Genomic DNA, 24,486 nt, shown 5'->3' with positions numbered 1-24,486 from the left:
CACAGACTTCCTGTTTGCTGAAGTTTGTGTTTGACTTTCATGTCTTTAACATGATATGGCTTAAGGATATGCGCAGTATAGTTTGAACTATATTTTCTTATTCTCTCTATAATTTAAGAAATCCAGTAATTGAAAGATCTTTGTGCAATTTTATGATACCTGGTAATGCTTGCACACCTTATCTGAATCAAATTTTGAAGAAAATACCACATAAAACATTTTTTTTTGGGGGGGGGGGGATTTTTCTTTTAAAAAATGCAAGGGTTTTCATCATGTGATATTTTTTCAAAACTCCTGATACATGTAATGTATGCTGATTTTTTGTCAAAGAACACCTAATGGTATCATGATTTTCAATTATATTTTCTCTGAAAATTATCAGTTGGAAGGTTCACTGTAAAGTGCATGTACATTGCATATGACCTTAAAAATACTGTGGTGGCAAAAGACAAGAAATTTTTTTTTTTTCAGTTTTGGTACATGTACTATATTATTATTTCGTTAACCTGTCAGTTTTAGATCAAATGAATAAAGGTTAAAAACTATTATTTGACTCTTTGTTTTCGTGAGTTATCTAGAGCAGGCTCGTAGCAACAGTTTCAAAAGAAAAAAAAACCAAACTGACCAAAAGTGGGGGGGGGGGGGGGACTTCCCGAAATTATCTGACAAGCAAAAAAGAAAAGGTGATTTACTGTCCAAATCCTGGAATTTGCCAGTGCTGGACCTTACAACATCAAAAAGTGTGTGTGTGTGTGTGGGGGGGGGGGGGGATCCAGCATCTAAAGGGAAACTTACTATAGCAAAATACTATAACCCCCACCCCCCAATTCTACGGGCCTGCTAGAGACATCTTATAGTCTATTTTAATCAACATGTGAATGCAAATTTCAAATGGTTTGTCAAGTAATATAGATAGATGTATGTTGGAAAGGACCAAGAGAATTTTGTAATTATGTACATTATCATTATACAGCTGACCATTTGGTCTGAAGTTGACATTAAAAATTGCAAAGTTGTAGAGTAAAATCAAAATTTGTGCCCCAGATTTTGTGATGACAGTGGCATTTTTCTTTTTAAAAAGATTTATGAGTTTAAGTGAGCTTTAATGATTTTTATCTCACTTGAGCTGAAAGCTCAAGTGAGCTTTTATGATCACCAGTTGTCCAGTGTCTGCCCATCTGACTATCCACTTGTCTGTAAACTTTTCACATTCGACTTCTCAGGAACCGCCAGGCCATTTTTAACTTAGTTTACTTATGGGGGGCCCATAAGTAAACTAGCGCATGTGAAACTACTATTTGAAACTGTTAAATAATTGTGTACCTCTAAAAATACCCATTATTATATATTATACATTTCAAAATTATAAAGACCAATAGCGCTTTTGAATTAGATTCAGCACGTACTGCTGAATTGGGTTCTTTGGATATAGGAAAGGGAATTTTTTTTCTCCAGATATTGTGTGTTGTTTTACTAAAATTTACCTTGAATTTGTTACAAAATTTTATTTACACACGTTTTTCTATACATTTGCTATCTCCAGGTCATCGCTCCACGATTTTAAAAAGTTATTTGTGTGTATCAAACTATTGACATTAAAATTTTAGATCCCTAAAAGCCTTTTCTCGACATATTCAGCCATATTTTGTTTTTAAAAACTAGAAATTAAATTGCAGTTTTGCTAAAAATTTTATTTGAAACATTTTTGCGTATCGGACGATTCCCTGGTGTTTGGAAATATACTCATGTGATTTCTGTCTTTAAAACAAATTCATCAAGTTAATTACATACTGGTATCCTTATTATGCTGCATAGGAAAAATCTTTGAAAGAATATAATGTTCAAATACTTTGTAAATTGTTATACAAACTACATTATGGCAGGTGCGTAGCCAAATAAAAGTGAAGTATACGAAGAGGACGACGGGGGTGGGGTGGGGGTTAATTTCCAGTTTTCACAAAAAACTATATTAAAAATATTATCAAATTAGCATGGTTTAACTATGCTACAACAAAAAGTGGATGGGGGCAACCACCCTTTCAGTGAACATTTTCAATAGTCAAAAGTTAGGTTTGGAAAAGAATAGGCAGGGAACCTCCCTCCCCCCCCCCCCCCATACTACATGCCTGCTGGTGAGGGCCCAGAAGTTTCTGAGTTTTACCAAATACATGTATATCATTCATTTTCTTGCAAAATAAAAATTATGTCATTTATCTTTTGTTTAGAAATAGAAGACATAATATTTATTGTTTTAACGCAAAGTTAATACTTCTACGGAAACTTAGTGTACATGTAGTTTAGGCTAAATATCTAATCGATATTTGGTATCATACTTTTTTCTATCGTTCAACAACTTGTATACTTAATGTTAATTATTAACAAAACATGTCGTATTTTAAATCATATACTACATGTAGTAGATCATGACATTCAAGGATGTGTCTGAAATTTTATTTCTCAAAGATCTTTAAAAAATATCAAAAATTATCAATGTATCAAAGAACGAATACAAGTTCATGAATGCTTTATTTAAATTTGGCAATGATTTAATAAAGGACTTCAAATTTTATTATATAGTCATGATTATATAAAATTCAAAGCGCTCTTCAGCAGTATGACACAAAATAATTCGAAATCCGAATATTTGTTGGATGGTACTGAGATTTTTTCTTCGAATAACTCTCTCTCTCCCATAGATTTTATTTATTTATTCATCTATTATATTTATTTGTTTATTTTTTACAATTATGTGTATGCACTTGCATATTTGCGTATAGGCAGCTACGCGCCTATGTGGGTTTTTAAGAAATCATTAAACAGTCACCCAGTTAAAAGAAATTTATCATAATAAATGGATTGTGTTAAACAATAAAGAATTCGAATTAACTTGTTTTGCATTTTGTGATAACAGCAAGACATTCAATACGGTTTGTTTAAAAGAACAAGAGACAGCATAGATTTGCGGGTGAAGTTCTTACCCTGGTACCTTGTTGACTAATTATCTTTTCAATCAATCGCAACAGATCGAAAATAAATTTTCAGTATATTTAGTGAGAAGGACGGAAGCTGGAGTTCCCAGGGCTCTATTCTTGGACTTCAACTTTTCTTACTTGATATACAAGACCTACCAGGTGGTCTATTGGGTACCTCTAGAATATTGTCATATGATGCATGTTCGTGTCAAACACCTTTCAAAACGTGCAGAACTTAGAAAGGCTGAGCAATCACGACTTATAAATGAAGAATGGCTAAAAACGACTTGTGAAATTTAATCCCAATTACCAAGCTAAAATTATTAATATTTTTCAGCAATGAAGATAAAATATATAAATGCACTTAGTGTTGAATAATCAGCAAATCGATCCTTCTCTTGGTCACTATCATCTTAGACTTACATTCTCAAACCCTGGGGAGTGGAAAAACCACACTGACAGTATTATACAAAAGGCTTCCAAAGAAATTGCAGTTTTTCGTAAATTAAAAGGGTTACGTATCGTGACTTCTTAGCTTGAATGTATTCTAGTATTACGTTTATACATGTAAGACCGATACCACTTTTGGAATATGCATTAGAAGCATGGAACAGCATCTCCGCAGCTGCTCTGAAAGGCCTGATAAACTTCAGCAAGAAGCTGTACATATTGTAACTGGCGTTCCTGTTTATCGTGCCTTTGCAAGATTTCAAGTATTTTGTGCTGCCACGGTATATTATTCTTAAATTGAATCATTTAACTATTCTCTGTTAAATTTTAGTTCACTATAACCTTACAACTGTAAGAAAAAAAAAATGTCCACCTAAGCCAGATTTAGTACTTACGAAAATATACACTGGTCACCTTAACTCACGTGAAAGGGTTACAAAATATTAGGGAGACCAATTTTTTTGTATATTTTTACCTACAAGTTTTCTGTAAAATTTAGCGTTAAAATGGTAATTAATAAGCCCAAGTACCAACAAAAATGCATTTGGTTTTTATTTCAAAGCATAGGGGAAAAAGATAAATTTTGTCTACTTAAGCCAGATTTCATGGCATTGGTCCCCTAACCCAGAAATCAGGATTATATATATATATATATATATATATATATGATTAACGTCAAGTTATTTTTTTGCCCATACATGTACCTAGATAATTCTAGATTACAAATAAGCTTTTAAGGTACAAAATTTGAAATAATGCAAAAGCCTTGCGACTTGGAAAGACGCTTTTTCGTTTTTCCAAACCTGTATCACACGAGATTCATATACGTTTATCCATTTATATCCATTGTTAACTAATCCTGCATTACCGCGATTTGTTACAAACTTCTCAATAGTAGCCATGACATTCATGTGACGCTTAATCGAGTACAGACTTATATATACTCATTTTGATTAAAATTGAGATCCAAATTGTACTTCATTACATGGTGAGTGAATTATATTGAATGAAACTCATATCCCGTGCCATTGCTGGCCGATTCGGTATGTAGCGGTAATGAGTTGTTGTCGGCATTAGTCCCTTTGATAAAATGTAGCGGTAATGATCGCCCGAAAATTTGAGAAAATGTAGCGGTAATGAGTTGAAATTTTTCGCAATGTAGCGGTAATGTTGACCTCCCCGTTAAGAAATATTGCATTTCATTCACACTTTTAAAACGTCAAGCGGCATACCGACCATGTTCAAAATCCACCCGGTAAAAAATTTCTGCCTTTAAAACGAGAGATGTACGTATGTAGTTCCGAAAGCTGCCTCTATATGACTAAATTTTTGAACTATTGCTTTAAAATAAAAGCATGTTAATATTTTCTTCTCTGGCGTATTCAGTCTCGTCTTAAGCTGACCTATCTATGCTGACGATTACTTTCTTCTGAAACTTTGGTGAGCGGCATACATGTATTCCCGCCTTGTTACAACACAAAATGTAATAATGACGCAAAAAATTGTAAAAATCCCAAAAGTGTGGTATTACATGTTACGTTATTTTGCGTCGAGATCAACGCAGAATGTAATATATTTTTACATTTTGCTTTATTACATTTTGCGTCATGGGCAACGAAGAATGTAATAACGCAACATGTAATAACATTTTTAGATTATTGTTACATTAAAGTTTTAGAATTCAGAGAATTTAAAACTAACTATAACAATCTCGAGTAGCTATCCCATCAGGCTATTTTCGCCAAACCTTCACAGACAAAAAAAAGTCCATGTGAAATTATAACATTTAGTGTTATTACATTTTGTCAACGCAGAATGTAAAAAAACATTTTTGGGATTATTTTAATTTGCGTTATTACACTGAATTTTTGTCGAAATTAACGCTGAATTTAATGAACGCTTATTATCTCCACAAACAAATGCAATTTTCATTGAAAGTGGGAATGCAGTATAGAAGAGACAGACAAATAAATATAAGTTTATACGAATTTATCAACTTGACACTTTCGAACATACCACTAATTTCATGCATGATTTCATTATGATATTCATTTTACAAAACAGTTTTTTGGTGGTGGTAAATTTTTCACCTCTTTGTACAGCACTTGTACAACAGTTTCTAAAACGAGGTAAGTTATTGACAACTAAGTTGATGAAACAAGAATATCAAGAGTCTTGTTTAAAGTCATCATTTCATAAGTTCTATGGTCGATATATATACAATTTATCATTAAGTCATATGCTGACTGACGTTTTTTATACTAATTGTTAACCCATTATTTACACACTGAATTGTCGACAGATTTTTCCGTTATTTCCCGATCATGACAAGGAGCACACGGCGGGTGTGACCGGTCGGCAGGGGATGCTCACTCCTCTATGGCACCTGATCTCAATTCTGATGTTTTTGGAGGTCCGTGTTTGCTCTGCTCCCGATTTGTATTGTGCTGCCTATACAAGGGCAACTACTGCACTGAATATGTATTTTGAGACTTGTTAACTTTTTTTTAATTCAGTTCTTAAATATCCTACAAAAATTTTGCTTCAACAAGAAAATTAACATTTGCAATCTTAAACTAATCACTCCAGCACAATCTCTTCACTTATGTATATATATATATATATATATATATATATATATATATATATATATATATATATATATATATATATATATATATATATATATATATATATATAACGTTAAGTTATGTAAATTTTTTGCACCTAGATAATTTTCGATTACAAAGCTTTTCAGATACAAAATTTGAAATACTTCTGAAGCCTTGCGACTTGGAAAGACGCTTTTTCGTTTTTCCAAACCTTTATTACACCATGCAGATATACATGTATATATAAAATTTATGTCTCTGACCACACCAAGCATAAGTGAAGCATCAAATGAAATTTATAATATTCTCTGTTATTATCAAAAGAGGCAGGGACATTGATCCCAAGGTTGTGAATCTTCACCATATAGTTAACAATTGATTTCAATAATTGTGAAAGATTTAGAGATAACAAGCATTCTGAGAGTATTGCATTAGCAATACTAGTCCCTTACTGGCAAGTGTAATCTGGTTCCCGTTAAAAATTGATAATGCCACAATTCCGTCAAAAAACAATGAAGCAGAACGAAATGCGAACTTGATCTATAACTCATCAAGGTATAGTCACATGCCAAAAATCAGCTCAATATCTGAAAGCGTTTAGAAAAAAAATGCGGAAACCCCTGAAAAATTGAAAAAGTCGTAATTCCGTCAAAAATCATTGAAGCGAAACGAAATGCAACTTTGATCTGTAACTCATCAAAATACACTCGTATACCAAAATTCAGCTCAAAACCAAGTGGGACAGACTGACAGACAGACAGACAGATAGACGGACGGACAGACTCAAAGGAAACCTATAGTCCCCTCCGGTTTCACCGGTAGGGGACTAATAAGATGTAAATCAGCACTGCTTTCTAAACTTTATAATCTCAGAAGTTCATGAGCCTTTTAAAGTTTTACCTAATATATACCCAAAAACAGAAGGATATGTCAAATTACTTTACAAATTTATATCTGTTACATGTAAGTACGTTTTGGAATCTGCAGATATGGCAGTGAAATATTTGTACGAAAAAGGTGTCTCGACATGTTATTTCTAGATCTTCAATATAACAAATATGTGGTGAATTTAATAAATCAATGGGATGGAATTTCGCATACATAGCCAAAATATGTTTTATCTCTATGTCACCAGTCATAACCGAAGAGCTGTGGGCCTTGGGCCAGTTTAGAGGGAAATTGTTCTCTATCATGTATCTATTTATAGAATAAGTCTTGGGGGTCACCCATGGCTTCCATAGACCTAATCGATTGTTAAGGTCACTTTTGAAGGACTGATGTGAGTTGCACCATTACTTGAAAATATGAGCTGTCTGAGATTTTAATTCACAACCTTCATCTCATACGAAGTTTGGTTACTATGAAGTGTAATCTGCTTAAAACTTTACACAGTTCTAGGTATACCTTTAGGAACATGAAACCAAAGACTCTGACCAGATTGGCTTGGGAAATGTATGTTCTTTAATTATTAGTTTATTACATACATCTTATATATATGTATTTCTTCTGAAAATGTTTTATATTGTTAATGAAAAATAACAACACTCCTTCATTCAAATGTGATAAAAGAGAAATAAAATGAAATTCATTTTCATACTATTTATGGATTCTTATTTATTACGAAATTAACGGGGGAATATGTCAACAATTATCATTAAGGCAATATTTTCACCATCGTCGGATACCTACGGGTGATCTCGTGAGTGAAGAGGAAAAGGCGAGATCAGCCGTGGATATCCGACGATGTATTTTCACAAAATGCAGTGGACATTTAGAATTCATTTCTGCATCTATGCTTTTTAGTCCCCTACCGGTGAAACCGGAGGGGACTATAGGTTTCCTCTGAGTCTGTCCGTCCGTCCGTCTGTCTGTCTGTCTGTCTGTCTGTCAGTCTGTCCCACTTGGTTTTCCGCACTTTTTTCCTAAACGCTTGCATATATTGAGTTGATTTTTGGTATGTGAGTGTATCTTGATGAGTTACAGATCAAATTTGCATTTCGTTCCGCTTCATTGATTTTTGACGGAATTACGGCCTTTTCAATTTTTAGGGGTTTTCCGCAATTTTCTTCTAAACGCTTTAGATCTTGAGCTGATTTTTGGTATGTGACTTTACCTTGATTAGTTATAGATCAGGTTTGCATTTCGCCCCGCTTCATTGTTTTTTGACGGAATTATGGCATTTTCAATTCTTAACGGGAACCAGATTACACTTGCCGATAGGGGACTAGTATTGCTAATGTAATACTTTCAGAATACTTGTTCAATATGGCCTCCCTGGCTTTAATTTAATACCAACATGCTACTGACTTAAATTGTACCGGGTAGGTGACGAAAAGAACAAAACTGCGGAATACAGCTTTGCACCTTACCATTATAACGGATGTAAAGGGGTATAGCACAGAGAATATCTAATCCCTAGCTGTTAACAGCTGCAATGAGTTGAAAGAAAATATTTATCTTAATTTTTTTTTCAGTAGAGAAGCAAAATTTCGAAATTTTGGTTGAGTGAATTTCTCACAGGTACAGTCATGCAAAAAGATATTGACCTTTGAATGTTATTCTACATTTTAACCGAGGATGAAGTAGTTAGATATCCATTCATAGCCAAAGTGCCTAAGGTGAATTTCATGCGAACTAGAGTTTTACTTTAAAGTTACCAGAAAATCACGTGAATGTACATGAAAAATTCACTTTTATAACATGCTAAACAAAGTTATTGGGCAAAATCACGACTTCGTCTGTTTGCCCATCTGTTTATCGGTTCTGAACCACGAGAAGGCGGAACTAAAATTCAGCATTTACATTGCTTGCAGAAGCAAAGCTGTTAACAAATATTGGGTAAGTAACCCTGTGACCTTCAAGTTACACTTCTTTTTTGATTGACATTTTGTCAAACGTGAGACTTAATTCAAAGATTAAAAAATCTTTAACGTTTTAAAAGTGTGAATTAAATGCAATATTAATTTATTGCATTTCATTTACAATTTTAAAACGTTAAGAAATACTGCATTTCATTCACACTTTTAAAACGTTAAGAAATATTGCATTTCATTCACACTTTTAAAACGTTAAGCGGTATACCGAACATGTAACTTTGAACTTCCATCTACTTATCAAAATTCATTTTTTTCCCATAAAACGAGAGATGTACATGTAGTTCTGTATGTCTAAATTTTTATCTATTGCTTTAAAATAAAAGCATGTTGATATTTTCTTTTCTGGCGTATTCAGTCTCGTCTGTCAGTTACCTGATAAATCTAATATGTAATTTAATCAAGAAAGGAATAATCAAATATTAAAAATGTTTATTTTCATTACGTCTCTTATTTCCAAAGATTCACATTGATAACAGATAAACAGAACATTATTAGGCTTACAAAAAAAATCTTACATCATACGAAAAGTTTTCGTGCAGATTTTCAGGAATCTTGGTTAAAAGAAGATTATGCATGCTTTTTTTTTTTACCGATACCCTGAACTTTCGTCTTAAGCTGACCTATCTATGCTGACGATTACTCTGAAGTGAACTTTCTTCTGATAATTTGGTGAGACGCATGTATTCCCGCCTTGTTACAACGCAAAATGTAATAATGACGAAAAAATTGTTTAAAAAAAAAAATCCCAAAAGTGTGTTATTACATGTGACGTTATTCAATTTTGCGTCGAGATCAATTCAGAATGTAATAGCACAATAACAAACTTTTTGGATTTTTACATTTTGCTTTATAACATTTTGCGTCGAAGTCAACGAAGAATGTAATAACATTTTTAGATTGTTGTTACATTAAAGTTTAAGAATTCAGAGAATTTAAAACTAATTATAACAATCTCGAGTAGCCATCCTACCAGGTTATTTTCTCCAAACTTTCACAGACAAAAAAGTCCACGTGAAATTATTACATTTAGCGTTATTACATTTTGTCAAACGCAGAATGTAAAAACACATTTTTTGGAGATTTTATATTTTGCGTTATTACACTAAATTTTCATCGAAATTAACGCAGAATGTAATTATCGCTTAATATCTCCACAAACAAATGCAATTTTCATTGAAAGTGGGAATGCAGTATAGAAAACAAATAACTAAGTTTATACGAATTTATCAAAGCAATTTCGAACATACATCTAATTTCATGCATGATACCATTATGATATTCATTATACAAAACAGTTTTCTGGTGGCGGTAAATTTTTCATCTCTTTGTACGGCACTTGTACAACAATTTCTAAAACGAGGTAAGTTATTGACAAACAAGTCGATGAAACAAGAATACCGGTATCAACAATTTTTGTAAAAGTCATCATGTCGTAGGTTCTATGGTCGATACAATGACCTTGTCAGGAAATTCAATCTATCATTAAGTCATATGCTGACTGACGTTTTTATACTAAAGGTTAGACAATTATTTACACACTGAATTGTCGACGGATTTTCCCGTTATTTACCGATCATGACAAGAAGCACACGGAGGATGTGACCGGTCGGAGATGCTCACTCCTCCATGGCACCTGATCCCACTTCTGATGTTTTTTGGAGGTCCGTGTTTGCTCTGCTCCAGATTAAATTTGTATTGCTTTTATGGACTTTGAGCTTGAATACTATTCGTTATCTCCATATTTCACTATATTTCTTCTGAACTGGCAAAAAATTCCAGATTGTGAAAATACCAATGTTTTGACCATTCACCAGGAATCAAAATTACCAAAGTACATGCATTATTTATTATATATACTGATCTGTAGTTTTGAATGTCACATTAACAAAATAAATAGAAAAACACAGTATTATATTTATATTTTCTAGACAGAATGAAAACATACTGTGGTTTCATCAATATTCGTTGAGCACCAATTTTCGAGGATTTCGTTGTTAAGCAGATCGTCGAAATTAAATGTTCATCAACTTAAGAAATATGTTATTCATTTGTATAGGCATTGTTTTTGTCCACGAAAATACGTATCATCGAAAACGTCTGTTTTACAAAATACACGAAAATTGATGCCACCGAAAATTGATGAAACCACAGTACTACAGATAAAAGAACACAATCATAGAATGGAAAATCTCCTTGTATTGAGGTTCATTTTAGTTACGCCGATTTGTTTGAGTGGGTCGGGCTGTATACTGTCTAGGGGGGTGTCACATATATCCTGAAGCTCGTGCATTTCCTCAAGGTCACACTGAGCCTCTTCCAACATCTCTTTGTGGTCGTCACAACTCCACTGAAGCTTCAGCGCGTTCATTTCGTGACGCAATGACAGCAACTTCCGGGCTATATCTTGGTCCTGCGTACGCATTGCTTGCTGAAAATACAACAGAAATGATTTTAAAGTTTTAGTGAGTTTCATACGAACTAACGAATATAATTGACTATGATCTGAAAGTGTGTCAAGTTCTTGAATGGAGATCACATTGCAAAGCTCAAAATCACTTGGAAAAAAGATGCTGAAATTGTTAAATGATTTTGATTATTATCCTAGAAAGAATTCAAACTCTTCAGTAATAGAACATTTATGAAGTATGAGGTAATAGTTTTCGTATTAAAGTTGTAGCCATTCATGTTGCAATTCAATGATCCTGGACCAGAGTCAAGATACATCTATGGTCACAAACAACTTCTGTACAAGAACAAGCTTCTAAAGTTTCTCGGTTTCAAAAATATGTCGACAAAATGTTTTGCACTTCTTCTTTCTGTCACAATGTATAATATAACCTTTTAAGAAAGCCAGAAATTAAAGATCAAGAGGCCCAATGACCTTAAAGGTCACCTGAGTATAATACAACAACTGAAACCTTACGGATCAATAGAAGTAAAGAATTTAAAAAAAAAAATAGATGACGCTATGTTGCCTAAAAGTAATAGAAATAGGATGATCAGGGATCAACAAAATAATTAGTCTAGTACTCAGTAACAAATCTCAAAGAAGTTCTATTTACTTGCCTGTACTTGCCCCCATTTGTCACTATCACAATGCAGACTAAACACAACAGAAGTGCTTGAGTACTATTGGTAAACCCATCTCATTCCCTCTCACCTCTTGGTCTCTTTTGATCTTTGAAGAACATTTAATGTACAAAGATAAGATATTTTTGTCGCATTTTTATGAATCTGTTATTTACTACTGATTTACAGGTAAACCTGACCTTAAAAACTATGAAAGTACTTTTTGTATAAATTCTTGTATAATTCTCTTATTCAATAGACCTTTAAATTACAATATTTACGGTGAGTAATTTCCATAGGTGAATAGCAAAAAGGGATTAGTAGAATACAGATTAACAGAGGCATGCCTAGGACCAGAATACCCGAACAAGTGGTCCAGAATTTCAAAAATCTGGTAAAAGTACTGTTGCTTATTGCAACTTTGAACTCTGTTTGCTTCCCAGATACTCATGAACAGAAAGAAGATTTTCAAAGGTATAAAACGTTTTCACTATAGATTCAACACAGCCCTACCTAACACCAAGAACCCTTGACCCAGGGACCATGAAATTCAATTTTGAAAGAAGCACCCTTGATATCATAACCATGCACTTAGTTTATCTGCAAAATACCCAGGAGCAGGGAAGAAGATTTTCGAAGAATTAATGCTTTTCCACTATATAATAAATAGAGTCCCATCCTAACACCAGAACCCCTGACCATGAAATTCACAATTTTGGAAGATGCACCCTTGCTCATCATATTTATGCACTTTGTTTGCTTAATACCCAGGAGCAGGGAAGAAGATTTTTAAGGAAAAAATGCATTTTCACTATATTATTAATAGAGCCCTACCCTAACACCAGAACCCCTAACCTAGGGGTCATGGATTTTAAAATTCTGGAAGAACCCTTGCTCATCATATGCAATTAGTCTTACTGCTAAATATTCAAAAACAGAGAAGAAGATTTCAAAGAATCAATGCATTTTCAAGATATAATCAATACTAAGAGTACCCCCTCCCTTCTGGACATCTGATCCTGGGGTCACATATTTCACAATTTTGGAAGAGGCACCTTTGCTTATCGTAGCCATGCACCTAGTTTATCTGTTAGATATACAGGGGAGAGAAGAATTTTAAAGAATTTATGCAGTTTCAATATATGACCATTGGAGCAACGTCCTTACTCCAGAACCCCTGACCCTGGGACCATGAATTTCACAATTTTAGTAAAGAGCTCATTTCTTATTACAATCATGCCAACTGTTTGACTGGTTGATATCCAGGAGTAAAGAAGTAGAGTTTTTTTTTTTTTAAATAGCGCTAATTTTGATGGTTTTAGTCTCCCAGGGGGACAGGGACAATGAAATTCACAATTTTGTCTCCCTTCACCCCTTGACACTATATGCCAAAACTGGTTGAAATTGATTCAGTGATTCAAGAGAAAAGGCTCAAAAATTTACGGCCGACGAACGACAACGGACGAAAACACATAGCAATACCGTAGATCGTCAGACCTGGCCAGGTGCACGTGTTTACCGGTAAATGTTGGGTATTATTTGACCAAGGTGTGAAAAATTAATAATTTAATTTCTAAATAGAGATAACCTTCAAACAAATATATTTACGGAAAGACGGATAAACAAGGCGATTTCAGTATACCCCTTTCAAAAAGTCCATCTGAAGAAATTAAAATGAATACTAAGTACATGAATTGATAATAAATGGTATAAACAAACAAATAAGAAATTCAACAGATTTCTAGCGAGTTTTGTTTTATCGAAATATACTTGTACAACTTTTGTTAAAAATCCCACTTTCTTTTTGAATTTGGTATCAGAGAAATGATACTATGTATAGTGACAAGTTTGTAGTTTTTCCTGTTGTGAAATTCAATAATTTATGAAGGCCATTGATATATGCACACAAGGTTATTATTATTATTTTTTATTAGATTCATTTCAAAACTCTCCATTTAAATGCAAATGTCAACACCTTGAATGAAGTAGGGTATACACGATCTACGGCAAAGATACTCTGCGACACACCGTGAAGTTAAGTGATTCAAATGTTGTTTACTTCATAAAAATGATAATTTAGTGATAAATGACAAGTTTTGTCAAATACCATACATAATTTTACACCACCTGTCAATTAATCAGACTAAAGGTTTTGAGAAGAAATTTGCTGGTGAATAAATTTGTTTTCATAAAGGTCATCACCTTTCCATTTTATCTTCGTGAAGAGAAAAAAAATTAGCAAAACAATAAATTGTGGTATAAATTTATATTTGTGTTCAATGATGTGTGATGCAATTAGATCGATGGAGTTCACCTTGAAACTTTGAACTGGCAAGGGGAAACTGATAGTTATGAATGAATTTTATCTTTATCAATTTATTTTTAACTACTTATATTTATACATTTATTTTGAAACTTTAAAGTAGCATAAGTTTCGTAAATACTCACAGAAGAATAAATCAATACTTAATGGTCAAAATTAGGGCTGGGTATTGGCAAGAGATTTCGTATTGCGATATTTTAACTGTATTGCGATATGTATTACAACATTTTCAACAAAATTGAAATGGCATATTCTTAATATATTAACTTCCTTTTAAATGTGGAATGTACATAACTATGATAAATAACCAATAAAAGATAGCTTGTTGATTGAATTACATTTATGTAACTTAATAACCCTATAACAGCTTTTGTCTTACTGTTCGACATGATTGCAAACCTTTATGAAAACTTTTCTTAAAATTCTTGAGTCCATGCACTTTACCAGTATATCTGTATAATTACAAAAACATTGCAATGCAATATGTTTTTGTCAACATACCGCAATATACCGGAATGTCGGTATTATTGCCCAGTCCTAGTAGTTAAAATGAACTCCACTTTATATGTACGACATTGTTAAGAAGATAATTCAACTTTGACCTTTTGACCCTCAAAACAGTTTTGTCCCCATTGGTCACCTATTACCGCTTTAGCAATATCTAAACATTGTATCCATAACACTAAACTCTTGGTCACTTTGATCTTTTGGTACTCAGATGAAAAGCCCTATGTATATGTATTTTCCGTAGGTTACTTTAATCATATCCCAAATATCTACACATCATATTAACAATACTGAACTCACGGTTTTGATCCTCGAGTTAATAGGTATAAGCGTTATTTCCAACAAATGTAGCAAATTTATGACTGTCAAGAATGGCAATATAAATATCGTATCCAAAAACATTGGTTATTTTCCTGTTAAGCAGATACACTAGCTTTGACCATGACTTTTTGACCCTCAAATGAATTTCCTCCCTGATCACATACGACCCCTGTCACAGTTTGAGACTGAAACGTCACTCCATATACATGTATTCCGCCCTCAACATTGTTATGGACACAGAAAAACGCACGGATTCACACGCACACATACGGGGGAGTTTTTATTTCCCTTACAACTTTGTTGTGAGCGGATGAAAGTATAAGAACCATGGGCTTCATTTATCCACATGTGTGACCAGTCGGCAGGGGATCAAAGGCGGATCCAGCGCCGGTGCGCCGGGCGTGCAACCCCCCCCCCCCCCGTTTCAATTTAATTTTTTTTAAATTTTGTTTGTATTATCCTAAAATCAAGGGAAAAACACCTCTTATTTGTTAGAATTCGTCAGTTTCCGGGGGCTGACTCGGATCCCCACCATGGCTTTGTCCTGGACCCGCTGGGGGCTTCAATGCAGCCTCCAACCCCCCCCCCCCCTGCCTTCTACTGCGCACCCCCACCCCACCCCCGTTATGAAATTCCAGGATCCGCCACTGGGGATCCTCACTCCTTCATGGCACTTGATCCCATCTCTGATGTTTTAGAGGTCCGTGTTTGCTCTGCTCCTGATTTATATTCTTTGAATGGACCTTTAAGCTTGAATACTGTTCGTTATCTCCATAGAACTTTGCGGCTAATGGGCCAATTGTTTAATGTCTACAGTAATTACAATTGAAAAGGAACCAGCTTTGTACATTTTATCATACACAGCTAATATCAACATGAATTTTATATACTTTTGTATTCCCTCCTTCTAGTCAAGCAGATCTAGTTAAGAATGAAAAAAATATATGGACAATTACAACAGAGGAATCTCAAAGTCGCGGGCCACGTAAACCGAGAAATATTCCAACGTGTGCTATCTCTAAGCCATTTTTTCACACTCTTAAAGCTGACTGATGCTTAAGCAAACCACAAAGAAAAAGAGGGGAAAAAACATAAATTCTTTAGACATGAGAACATGGGCAGGGGCAGGTAAAGATTCATATATTAAGATCTCAATATTGATAACAAATAGATGGCTTCGACCTACAAGCATCTAATTCACTGTCTGGTGTATGTCTTATAATACAGCCAGAAGGAAGCATCACTATTTTTATTAACAATTTTTTGTCAAGGATTATGCAAGACCTGCTGATCCCATATGAGTTTATTATTTATTAACGATAAAATCATAAAGAAATGGGAGTTTTCTGGCTTATAAAATAAGCGATCTTTTTTTTTTGACAACCACGCACTTTCGGGAGAAGGAAAGACAGTTATGCCGGTATTTATATACGCTGAGTGAAATTGGTAAAAACTACATGAATCTGAAGTATTTCTATCTCTTGGAGGGGAAAAAAAGTTTTGCATGCGCCAAAGACTTCGAGCGGTCTGAAGATAGATCGATGTTTCTGGTATTTTATATGATATTCTAGCTATTGCTGTTTCTGATGTAATATTCTGGCTGTGTTCACGTTTTCGACTTTCATAATGTTTTTCTGGCTGTGTTCCGTTTTATTCTATGAGTTTAATTGTATAATTTACACTAAAGATAACATCTTACTTCCCTGGATACATGCAATATGCTGAGAAAGTCACATATTTATCATGTTTATTGCATTGTCTATAAATAATTATGTATACATGGATTTGTTGGGTATATGCAGTTGTCAAGGACCTAATTCTTTTCTCCCTCCTTCTGCTTCAAACATTATATGAATCAAAAAAAGTAATACAGTTTATATTTCAAAAATCGAACCTACATGAAGAGGTTGGTGGGATTGCGTTAACAGAATGGTTTCTAGGCACGCAAGGAGATTTTATTGTTGTTTAATACAATACATTTTAGAGTTAGACTTCAAATGCGGCCTGTAAGTTCTTAATAAATGCTCATAAAAAATTGACAATAGGTTCCCTGTAAACACAGATTTCAAAACCTCCAATTTAACAAAGGATGTTTGCTCGTTGTTTGACATTACAAGTATATAAATTTAATGATAATGTCCGTGTGTTATATACTAATGTGGAGATTATGCAAGTTGTTTATTAAATATGAGGAAACTGACTCATTTGATCCTGCATGTACAACAATGAAAATATTCAAATTTAGAAAACACGGAAATTTGAAGGAATTTTGAATATTTTTTCCTCTATTTTTTAAAGTTATTCAATAACTGGCAAAACTTTTAAAACTATATCCACTAGTAATATCCACACATTGTAAAGAAAGAAGGATGAACATTTGTTATCCTCTTGAGTCTGTGTGTCACACCCCCTAAATAAAGCTCAACTGGTAGCTAAAAGTTTTTTTTTTTTTTTTTTTTTTTTTTTTTTTTTTTTTTTTTTGTTGGCTTATTTTTTGTTTGGTTGGTTTATATATATAAATATATCATGTCCTTTAGACAAGGCTTAATTTTTGAATTGTTTTGGTACAATATCAGTCCCATGTCTAGAAGGCTGAGGCGTAAATATTGAACAATTCTGGTACAACATCGGTCCCAATTCTAGAAGGCAGATCGAGGTGTAAATATTGAACAGTTTCTGGTACAATATCGGTCCCATATGTCTACAAGGCTGAGGTTGTCATTTCACTCATCGATAATCCTCAAATATGTTCTGTAGTGATACCCTCCCCCCCCCCATCTTTTTGCTCATGATTGACCATGTAATGTGGTTGTGTAATAAGGAAATATTTGGAATTTTGTTCTCTGCCAAAAGGCACCATTAAAGCTCAAAGGTCTTTCTGAAACGAGTCAACGGAGCTTTTGCTACTTATTGGGATCTAAGTAATTCTTTAGAAATTGTGCAAGGGTTACAGATGTGCAATATTGTTTAAGATGCTGAAAGTGATTTTCACTATTTGGATAAAGATGTGGTTACCTCCTTTCAGCAGGTTTCTGTCATTAGTAAGTTTATTTCAAATATTGAAGAAACTTTGATGGATGATGAAACTCATTTGGCATACTAATAAACATGCTTCGGATGCATAATATGGCCACATTCTTCGGATGAATGCTCAAATTAAATCTGTAAGCGAAATTAAATTCCTAAGCAGACATATGACCGACCTTGCATAAATGATAACGGATACTTTGATTTGATGCTGCAATTAATTAGAACATGTAAATTCCTATGTTTTTATAAACCCTATATTGATGCATAGATATTGCATAAGGTGATGCAAATCACAGATGATGCCAAGCGTGCTGCACGTGACTTTGTTTTCCGGTAGAGTGATCAGGTTAAAATTCCTGAAGGCTCATATACATATATTTACATCCTTTGAATATTATTTCCTTTATTTCTTAAGAAACCCATTGCCGTTTATCAATGAGTAAACAACACTATGCAAGCCACCTGCATAGATTTCTTGAGCAACGGCTGTTCCATCAATTATACATACAATGACATACACACCTATAATACAATATTTAACATGTTTAATTTTACTTTGAATGTTTTTATACAGATATAAATATAAACACTAAAATGCTTTCTTTGTTTGTTAGTACGGGAATTAATGTCGCAGCTATTGCAGAAAAAAATTTACATAACCCGCTTACGCGGGTTATGTATTTTTTCTGCAACAGCTGCGACATTAATTCCCAAACTAACAACCAAAGAAAGCCTTTTATTGTTTAAGTAACACCTATAATGATTTCATTAATCTGCACAGATGTTGCACTGGGGGATACACGACCATTCATGTTTTGGGGATGTTGCATGTGACATTTTATAAATGGGAGATTAGATTAAAGATTTTTCAGCAGCTCTCAAGAGCTCTATTATAAGCACTTTTCAGTACTGACAAATCTAACTTAAATTACGTTGTATTTGCGCTACATGTGGATTCATTTCTTGTCCAAGTGAGTCTTCATACTGAAGGTTTTAAAATGACCACCACCCTAAAGTCAAAGAGTGGAATGTGGAATATTATCTGCCATTCCTAACAGTAGTATTTTGTGCACAGAACTGTTGTCATTTCCAGGCTTAAAAGTTCTTTTATTTTTTACATGATAAATATCACTCCGTTTATTTACATTTAAAGATGACAGTTGCCAGGTGTGTTTCGGACATTGAGCAGTATGGGGACGTTTTTGTCACCACTACACGTTTGGTTCTGACAAAAAATCCATTTCTAACACGAAGCCAAATATTTAGAAAGCCAGGTTAAGTTGACTTTCTAACATGTGTCCTCTCTCTCTCTCTATAAAATTACGAATAGTAAGATAAGACAGGTTTTTGTCTGCCTGAAAAGTCAACTGGATGCAAAGTTGTTTTTTCCTCTGTGGTAGGAAACTCTAATAAGTCATAACTGTGTCACATTATAAACGGCAGAGGGTAGTATTTGGTCCTTTCTCATATCTGAAGGGGGGGGGGGGGTTGCTTCTATTTCAGGGAACAAGAACGCTCGGGAGTGTATGAATTTATGCAAATTTTAGCCTCACCCTCGCATTGTCGCCCTTGCTATGTCGCCCTCACATTCTCCTTTTCAGGTTCTTACTGACGTTCATGTTTTTTTTTTTCCGCGCTCGCTTCATAAGAAAAGGAACAAAGAAACCCTACGAGTATAAGTACATCATATAGAACAGACAAGACTTTTTATTTTTTTTTTTTTTTGCTAGTGAAAATGCATCCCCTTTTTTAACAATGGACATTTCTTCATTTGAAACAACACATCCGAGAGGTGATTTCATTTTTGATATCTATTAATACAATTGATTTAATAACACAGGTTGATTAATATGTCTACACATAGAACCCACGAAAAGATGTTGTTATTTGTATATTGATTTTAAAGTAAATTTGGTACACAGAGTAGGTAGTCGTAATTGCTTCAAGCGGAATTTAATTATAGAGGGAGATCTGATGCTGCAAAAAATGAAATTAAAATTCAGATGTTTATATTTTTCGTGCAAAATAATTATTACTGAGGTTTTTTTGCGACCCATTACGATGTCTTTCCAAAAGTAGAAATATTTTTAGAAAAAATGTGCAGGAGCTGCACAATAAAAATATGATGATAAAGACATTCCTAATGAGAAATAAGACAAACCGTGTAATACTTACAAGTTCCTGTTTAATCCAGACTAAAGCACCATCAATATTGTCTATTCGTTTATCAAGAGTTAATTCATTTCCATTCACAGAGTCGTCTCCCCTGACATTGGGTAATTTCGCCTTAATCCCTCGACCGGAGTCTTCTATACATTCGTTCCTCCACGTTACGTAACTTGGTCTACGAGTGCTTAAATTCAGTTTGGCTGTCTTTTCTTTCAGTAAATTCAAATGTGAACAGACATTGTCATTTTCATCCAGATGTGTATTGGTATTTTCGGTATCTGTGTCCACTATATCAAAATTTTCCGGGAGCGAATTCTCCTCAATTACAGCTAGAGTAGGCCTACGAACATCCTTAAATTTGGACATAATAAGTGGCAAAATTCAATTCTCAAAATTTCATTCATTAACCATCAAAACAACTCATAATACTACAGGATTCACATTACATCAAACTTTGAGCGACTAGATTTGATGAAAATCTCGCCATTTTCAGTATGAATAACTAATAAACTGGGGTGGGTAAATAAATTTCGGTAAGAGGCGAAATCAAAGCAATCGTTGATGCGTAGAGTATTCTTCCTTCATCTTCTGATCAGAGTTTAGCACCTGAAAAAGCAAATAAAGAAAACTTAAAATATATATATATTGTCATTTGTAAAATTAGCAATTCAACGCAGATATTTATCTTTTGCAGTGGACGAATGGTGTGATCCGTGTATTACCATATCCGGTCAGTCACACGGAAGACTTTTATCAAACGGAACCCTCCGGAACCTCTTTTCGACACCTTTCTCTACAACTTTAAATTCAATTAACTACTTTAAAATCGAATCTAGCAAAGTTTCCAAAGAAAGATTATTTTAGTAAAGTTGAATAATGTATTCTCGAAACAGAGTATCATTTTAAATGCAATATACACGTATCTGCCACGGCTGTATAAATTCAAATTGAGAAAGCGCTTTGGATTGATTGAAATTCTTTGGCGTTCCGCAATGCCAGGAGATTTATTTCATTTTATGTAACGCTCAAACAAATCAGTGTATGGCAAAGTTAATTTAAAACACTTTAAAAATATTTGATTGCAACACACAATCTAGCAATACAATGCATAAAGGGAGCTGATGATGGCGTCATTGAAAAAGTCAATTATATTTTGGTACACTGTTTAAAATTCCTACTCCACTTGAACCTCAAATTAATGGGGGAAAATCCTCTTTTTTGAAATCACAGTAATGGGTGGACAATTGTGGTAATAAATCGTGTACCTGAAGCGGCACAGATCAACAATGCATTTTTTAGTGAAATATATTTAAAGTTTATTCGTGTCAAAATATAATTTGTATTTAAGATCAGTTTGAATGTACGCATAATAATACATACTTCTAGAAAGTTGAGATTTCTCATCGAGACTTGATGTTAAACACAATTTTCTTTTTTTCAGTGACAAAGTCATTTAACATATGTAAATGATTAACATAGACTATAAAGCTTTGTTTATCCCCAATAAAGTGAGGAATTGATCCTTACGTTGCGGGTTCGAATCCCACTGTGGGACATGGAGACCGAATGAGACCGTATAGTCCGAGGTCCCGTGTCGCAGATGGTGCTTACACGAAAAAGATCGATCCCTCACTGCACAATGGCCCCGAGTGCCGAGTATAGGTCTAAATTTGCAGCCCTCCACCGGCAAATGGTGGCGTCTCCATATGAGTGAAAAATTCTCGAGAGGGACGTTAAACAACAAACAGACTTTTCAAGGAAAATTCTGTTTGCAAAATGATAAAAAAGGGACAAAAATGCATTAATTTTTTTTCAGTTTTAACTCATATTTTTAGAATAAACTTAAGATAAAATGGAGTGAAGATATATAAGGAACAATATATCATAGTACATGAAAATTGTCAATTTTGCCTATACTTCGGTGTACATTTGTGAATACTATTTTATTCATGAAAACTTTTCATAACTTTGAAATTAAAGCGTTAACGTTAACTGATTACAAATACCCATACATGTATAGTTCATATTTAGAAATTTCAATATGGTCAGTTGAAAATCAATTTTTCAAACACTTTTTATTTGTTCAACCATCGACATTTTGCTCGGCTTATCACCCTCTCTCCGTGTTTTTGACATAAGAACAACAGGAAAATAAAACAATATAATTGTGCTTTAGAATTAAATAATATTAGATAAAATTGACAGTTGATGGTGTATGATCGTGAGAGATACTGCTATACCACATCCTATCATACCTACGTCATTTACAAGAGTGTATGTCAAAACAATCTACACGATGCGATACTTACACAGACTTTTATGCCTGTTTTTATATCAACAAAATTTTAATATCTTTTTAAAAAAAGAATCGGATAGTTAAGGCACTTGTTATACATAAACATCATTGTGTAACCACTTACCTCGTAGTTCCGAATAAAAATCATATATACATCATATTATAAATCCAGGTATATTGGCCACTTTAAATTCATTTTTGAGCGCAGTTTGTTTGAAAAAAAAAATCAAACAATTCGATTAAATGTTTAAGGTGTTAAGCTGCGTCACTTAAAGACAGACACACGGACGAAATACACCCTTAGCCATCCGCCTGAAGCGAAGAACAGGCAAACATTAATCAACACACATACAACATTGACTGGTCATATACCTTTGATCTATCAGTGTTATTTTCCGTAAACAAGTCCATACTGAGACGGTTCTCAATTTCTTAAGGATACAGAGTCAGATAATACTGTGCTGCACTATTTCTGTTGATAGGCTCCACAGATCACAAGTGCAGCGCTCCACCTTAACGATTGAATAGTGCAGACAGATCGCCATTACACGCGTAAAGTCTCCTCAGATATCAATTACTTGCAAGGTTCTCGTTTAAAGATCAATAGAAAAAAGGCATGGCAAATAAGAAAAGGAAAAAAAGAAAAAAAAACCCATCAATTTTTGTTATTTGTCTTCTCGATATTTGTGCAGTTCATATATAATTGCAATGTACCTTAAATATGAATTAGACGCGAAAAATAAGGATGGCTATAAAAAAAGTTATGAATTTCTCACTTAGTATGCAAAATTATTCGTCGGAATCTCCTAAGAAAAATAAGTTTTTTAACAGCTAGAATTATTGAGATGCAAGTTACCTTATGTAGATACATGTACCATCGCTGAAACAGCCTTCCACTCTCAGTTTAAAAAGGTGTCCGTCGACAGAATAAAGGAAGACTTTAATACACAAGTTTTTACAAATTAATTTATCCCAAAAAAAAATTAAAGTGGCTTTAACACCTGCTCCACAATGCTAAATACTAGTACCCTTTATGTCTGCCTTCAATATTAAACGTGTTAAGTTCCTATAAGTAGTTCTGGCCCGAATTCTACAGAAGAGAGTTACATAATACGATATTTCCCCGTCAAGTAACAAGTGGCTGAAAAGTGCATTAATCCAGCTTTAAATATCTTACACTGTGGTCGACAGTTTTTAATCATAAAGTAAACCCCTTTTTAGCTTTTGAATCGGATTAGAAATAGGAAAGATAAGATTAAATCATCTTTATGAAATTTTCTTAATAACCTATTCATCAAATCATTTCAAATAATTGACAATCTACACATGCGCACTAACTAGATTACACTCAGATGTATCTTAATGTCAATAATTTTGACGATTGTTGGTCCATTTCCACTAAATGTAAGTTGTAAATTCTTCATGGCTGCGTTTTTAATATATGTCGGTAATGTTTTTCTTGCTTCAACAAATCAATGACAGGGAATTATGAGATTTGTAGCAAATACATGTAGACATAAATCACATGTTTTTTCCCTCACCTTGAAGAATCCAATACCGAAAATGACTCTTCAATCCTTCAATTCGAATGGCACTTTCGCTTTTGACTTTTACAAGTTTTAGAAAGCCTTGCGTAACTATTTTTCTCATAGTTTAATCAAAACATGCTCCCTCCGGTTAAAGTAATATTGGTGCAGATAAATATTTGTCTTTAAAAAGACTTTTAATCATCCTTTCATATTAAGCTCTTTATCCCATGATTGAAATAGAGTTCATTTTCTGATAAATTAATTTAGCTATGACGCTGGAGTTTGCCTTAATAACGATAAAGCAAGGTTGTTTTGTCGGGAAACGGGCTACG

The 24,486-nt window shown here is 33.8% G+C and overlaps 1 protein-coding gene across 4 annotated transcripts; it reads right to left on the bottom strand.

Annotated features, from left to right (window-relative positions):
- Nucleotides 1-10,118: 10,118 nt before the first annotated feature.
- LOC133189755 (protein FAM167A-like) lies at nucleotides 10,119-23,718 on the bottom strand. Of its 4 annotated transcripts, none has more exons than XM_061325177.1 (3): nucleotides 23,482-23,718; nucleotides 20,336-20,935; nucleotides 10,119-11,338 (listed from the first exon to the last, which is right to left on the bottom strand). In XM_061325177.1, the coding sequence occupies exons 2-3, from the start codon at nucleotides 20,693-20,695 to the stop codon at nucleotides 11,084-11,086; spliced, it is 615 nt and encodes a 204-aa protein (XP_061181161.1). In that variant the 5' UTR covers nucleotides 20,696-20,935; nucleotides 23,482-23,718; the 3' UTR covers nucleotides 10,119-11,083. The 4 variants fall into 4 exon arrangements, with proteins under 4 accessions (XP_061181161.1, XP_061181140.1, XP_061181148.1 ...); XM_061325156.1 differs by lacking the exon at nucleotides 23,482-23,718 and adding an exon at nucleotides 22,998-23,130; XM_061325164.1 differs by lacking the exon at nucleotides 23,482-23,718 and adding an exon at nucleotides 22,750-22,880.
- Nucleotides 23,719-24,486: the final 768 nt, after the last annotated feature.

Source organism: Saccostrea echinata, unplaced genomic scaffold (assembly GCF_033153115.1).
Source record: "Saccostrea echinata isolate AGI-Se365-2 ecotype Australia unplaced genomic scaffold, CSIRO_AGI_Sech_v1 ptg000001l, whole genome shotgun sequence".
Taxonomy (NCBI): Eukaryota; Metazoa; Mollusca; class Bivalvia; order Ostreida; family Ostreidae; genus Saccostrea; species Saccostrea echinata.
Note: the sequence above shows the minus strand (reverse complement) of the source record. Positions and strands in the feature narration are given on the sequence as shown.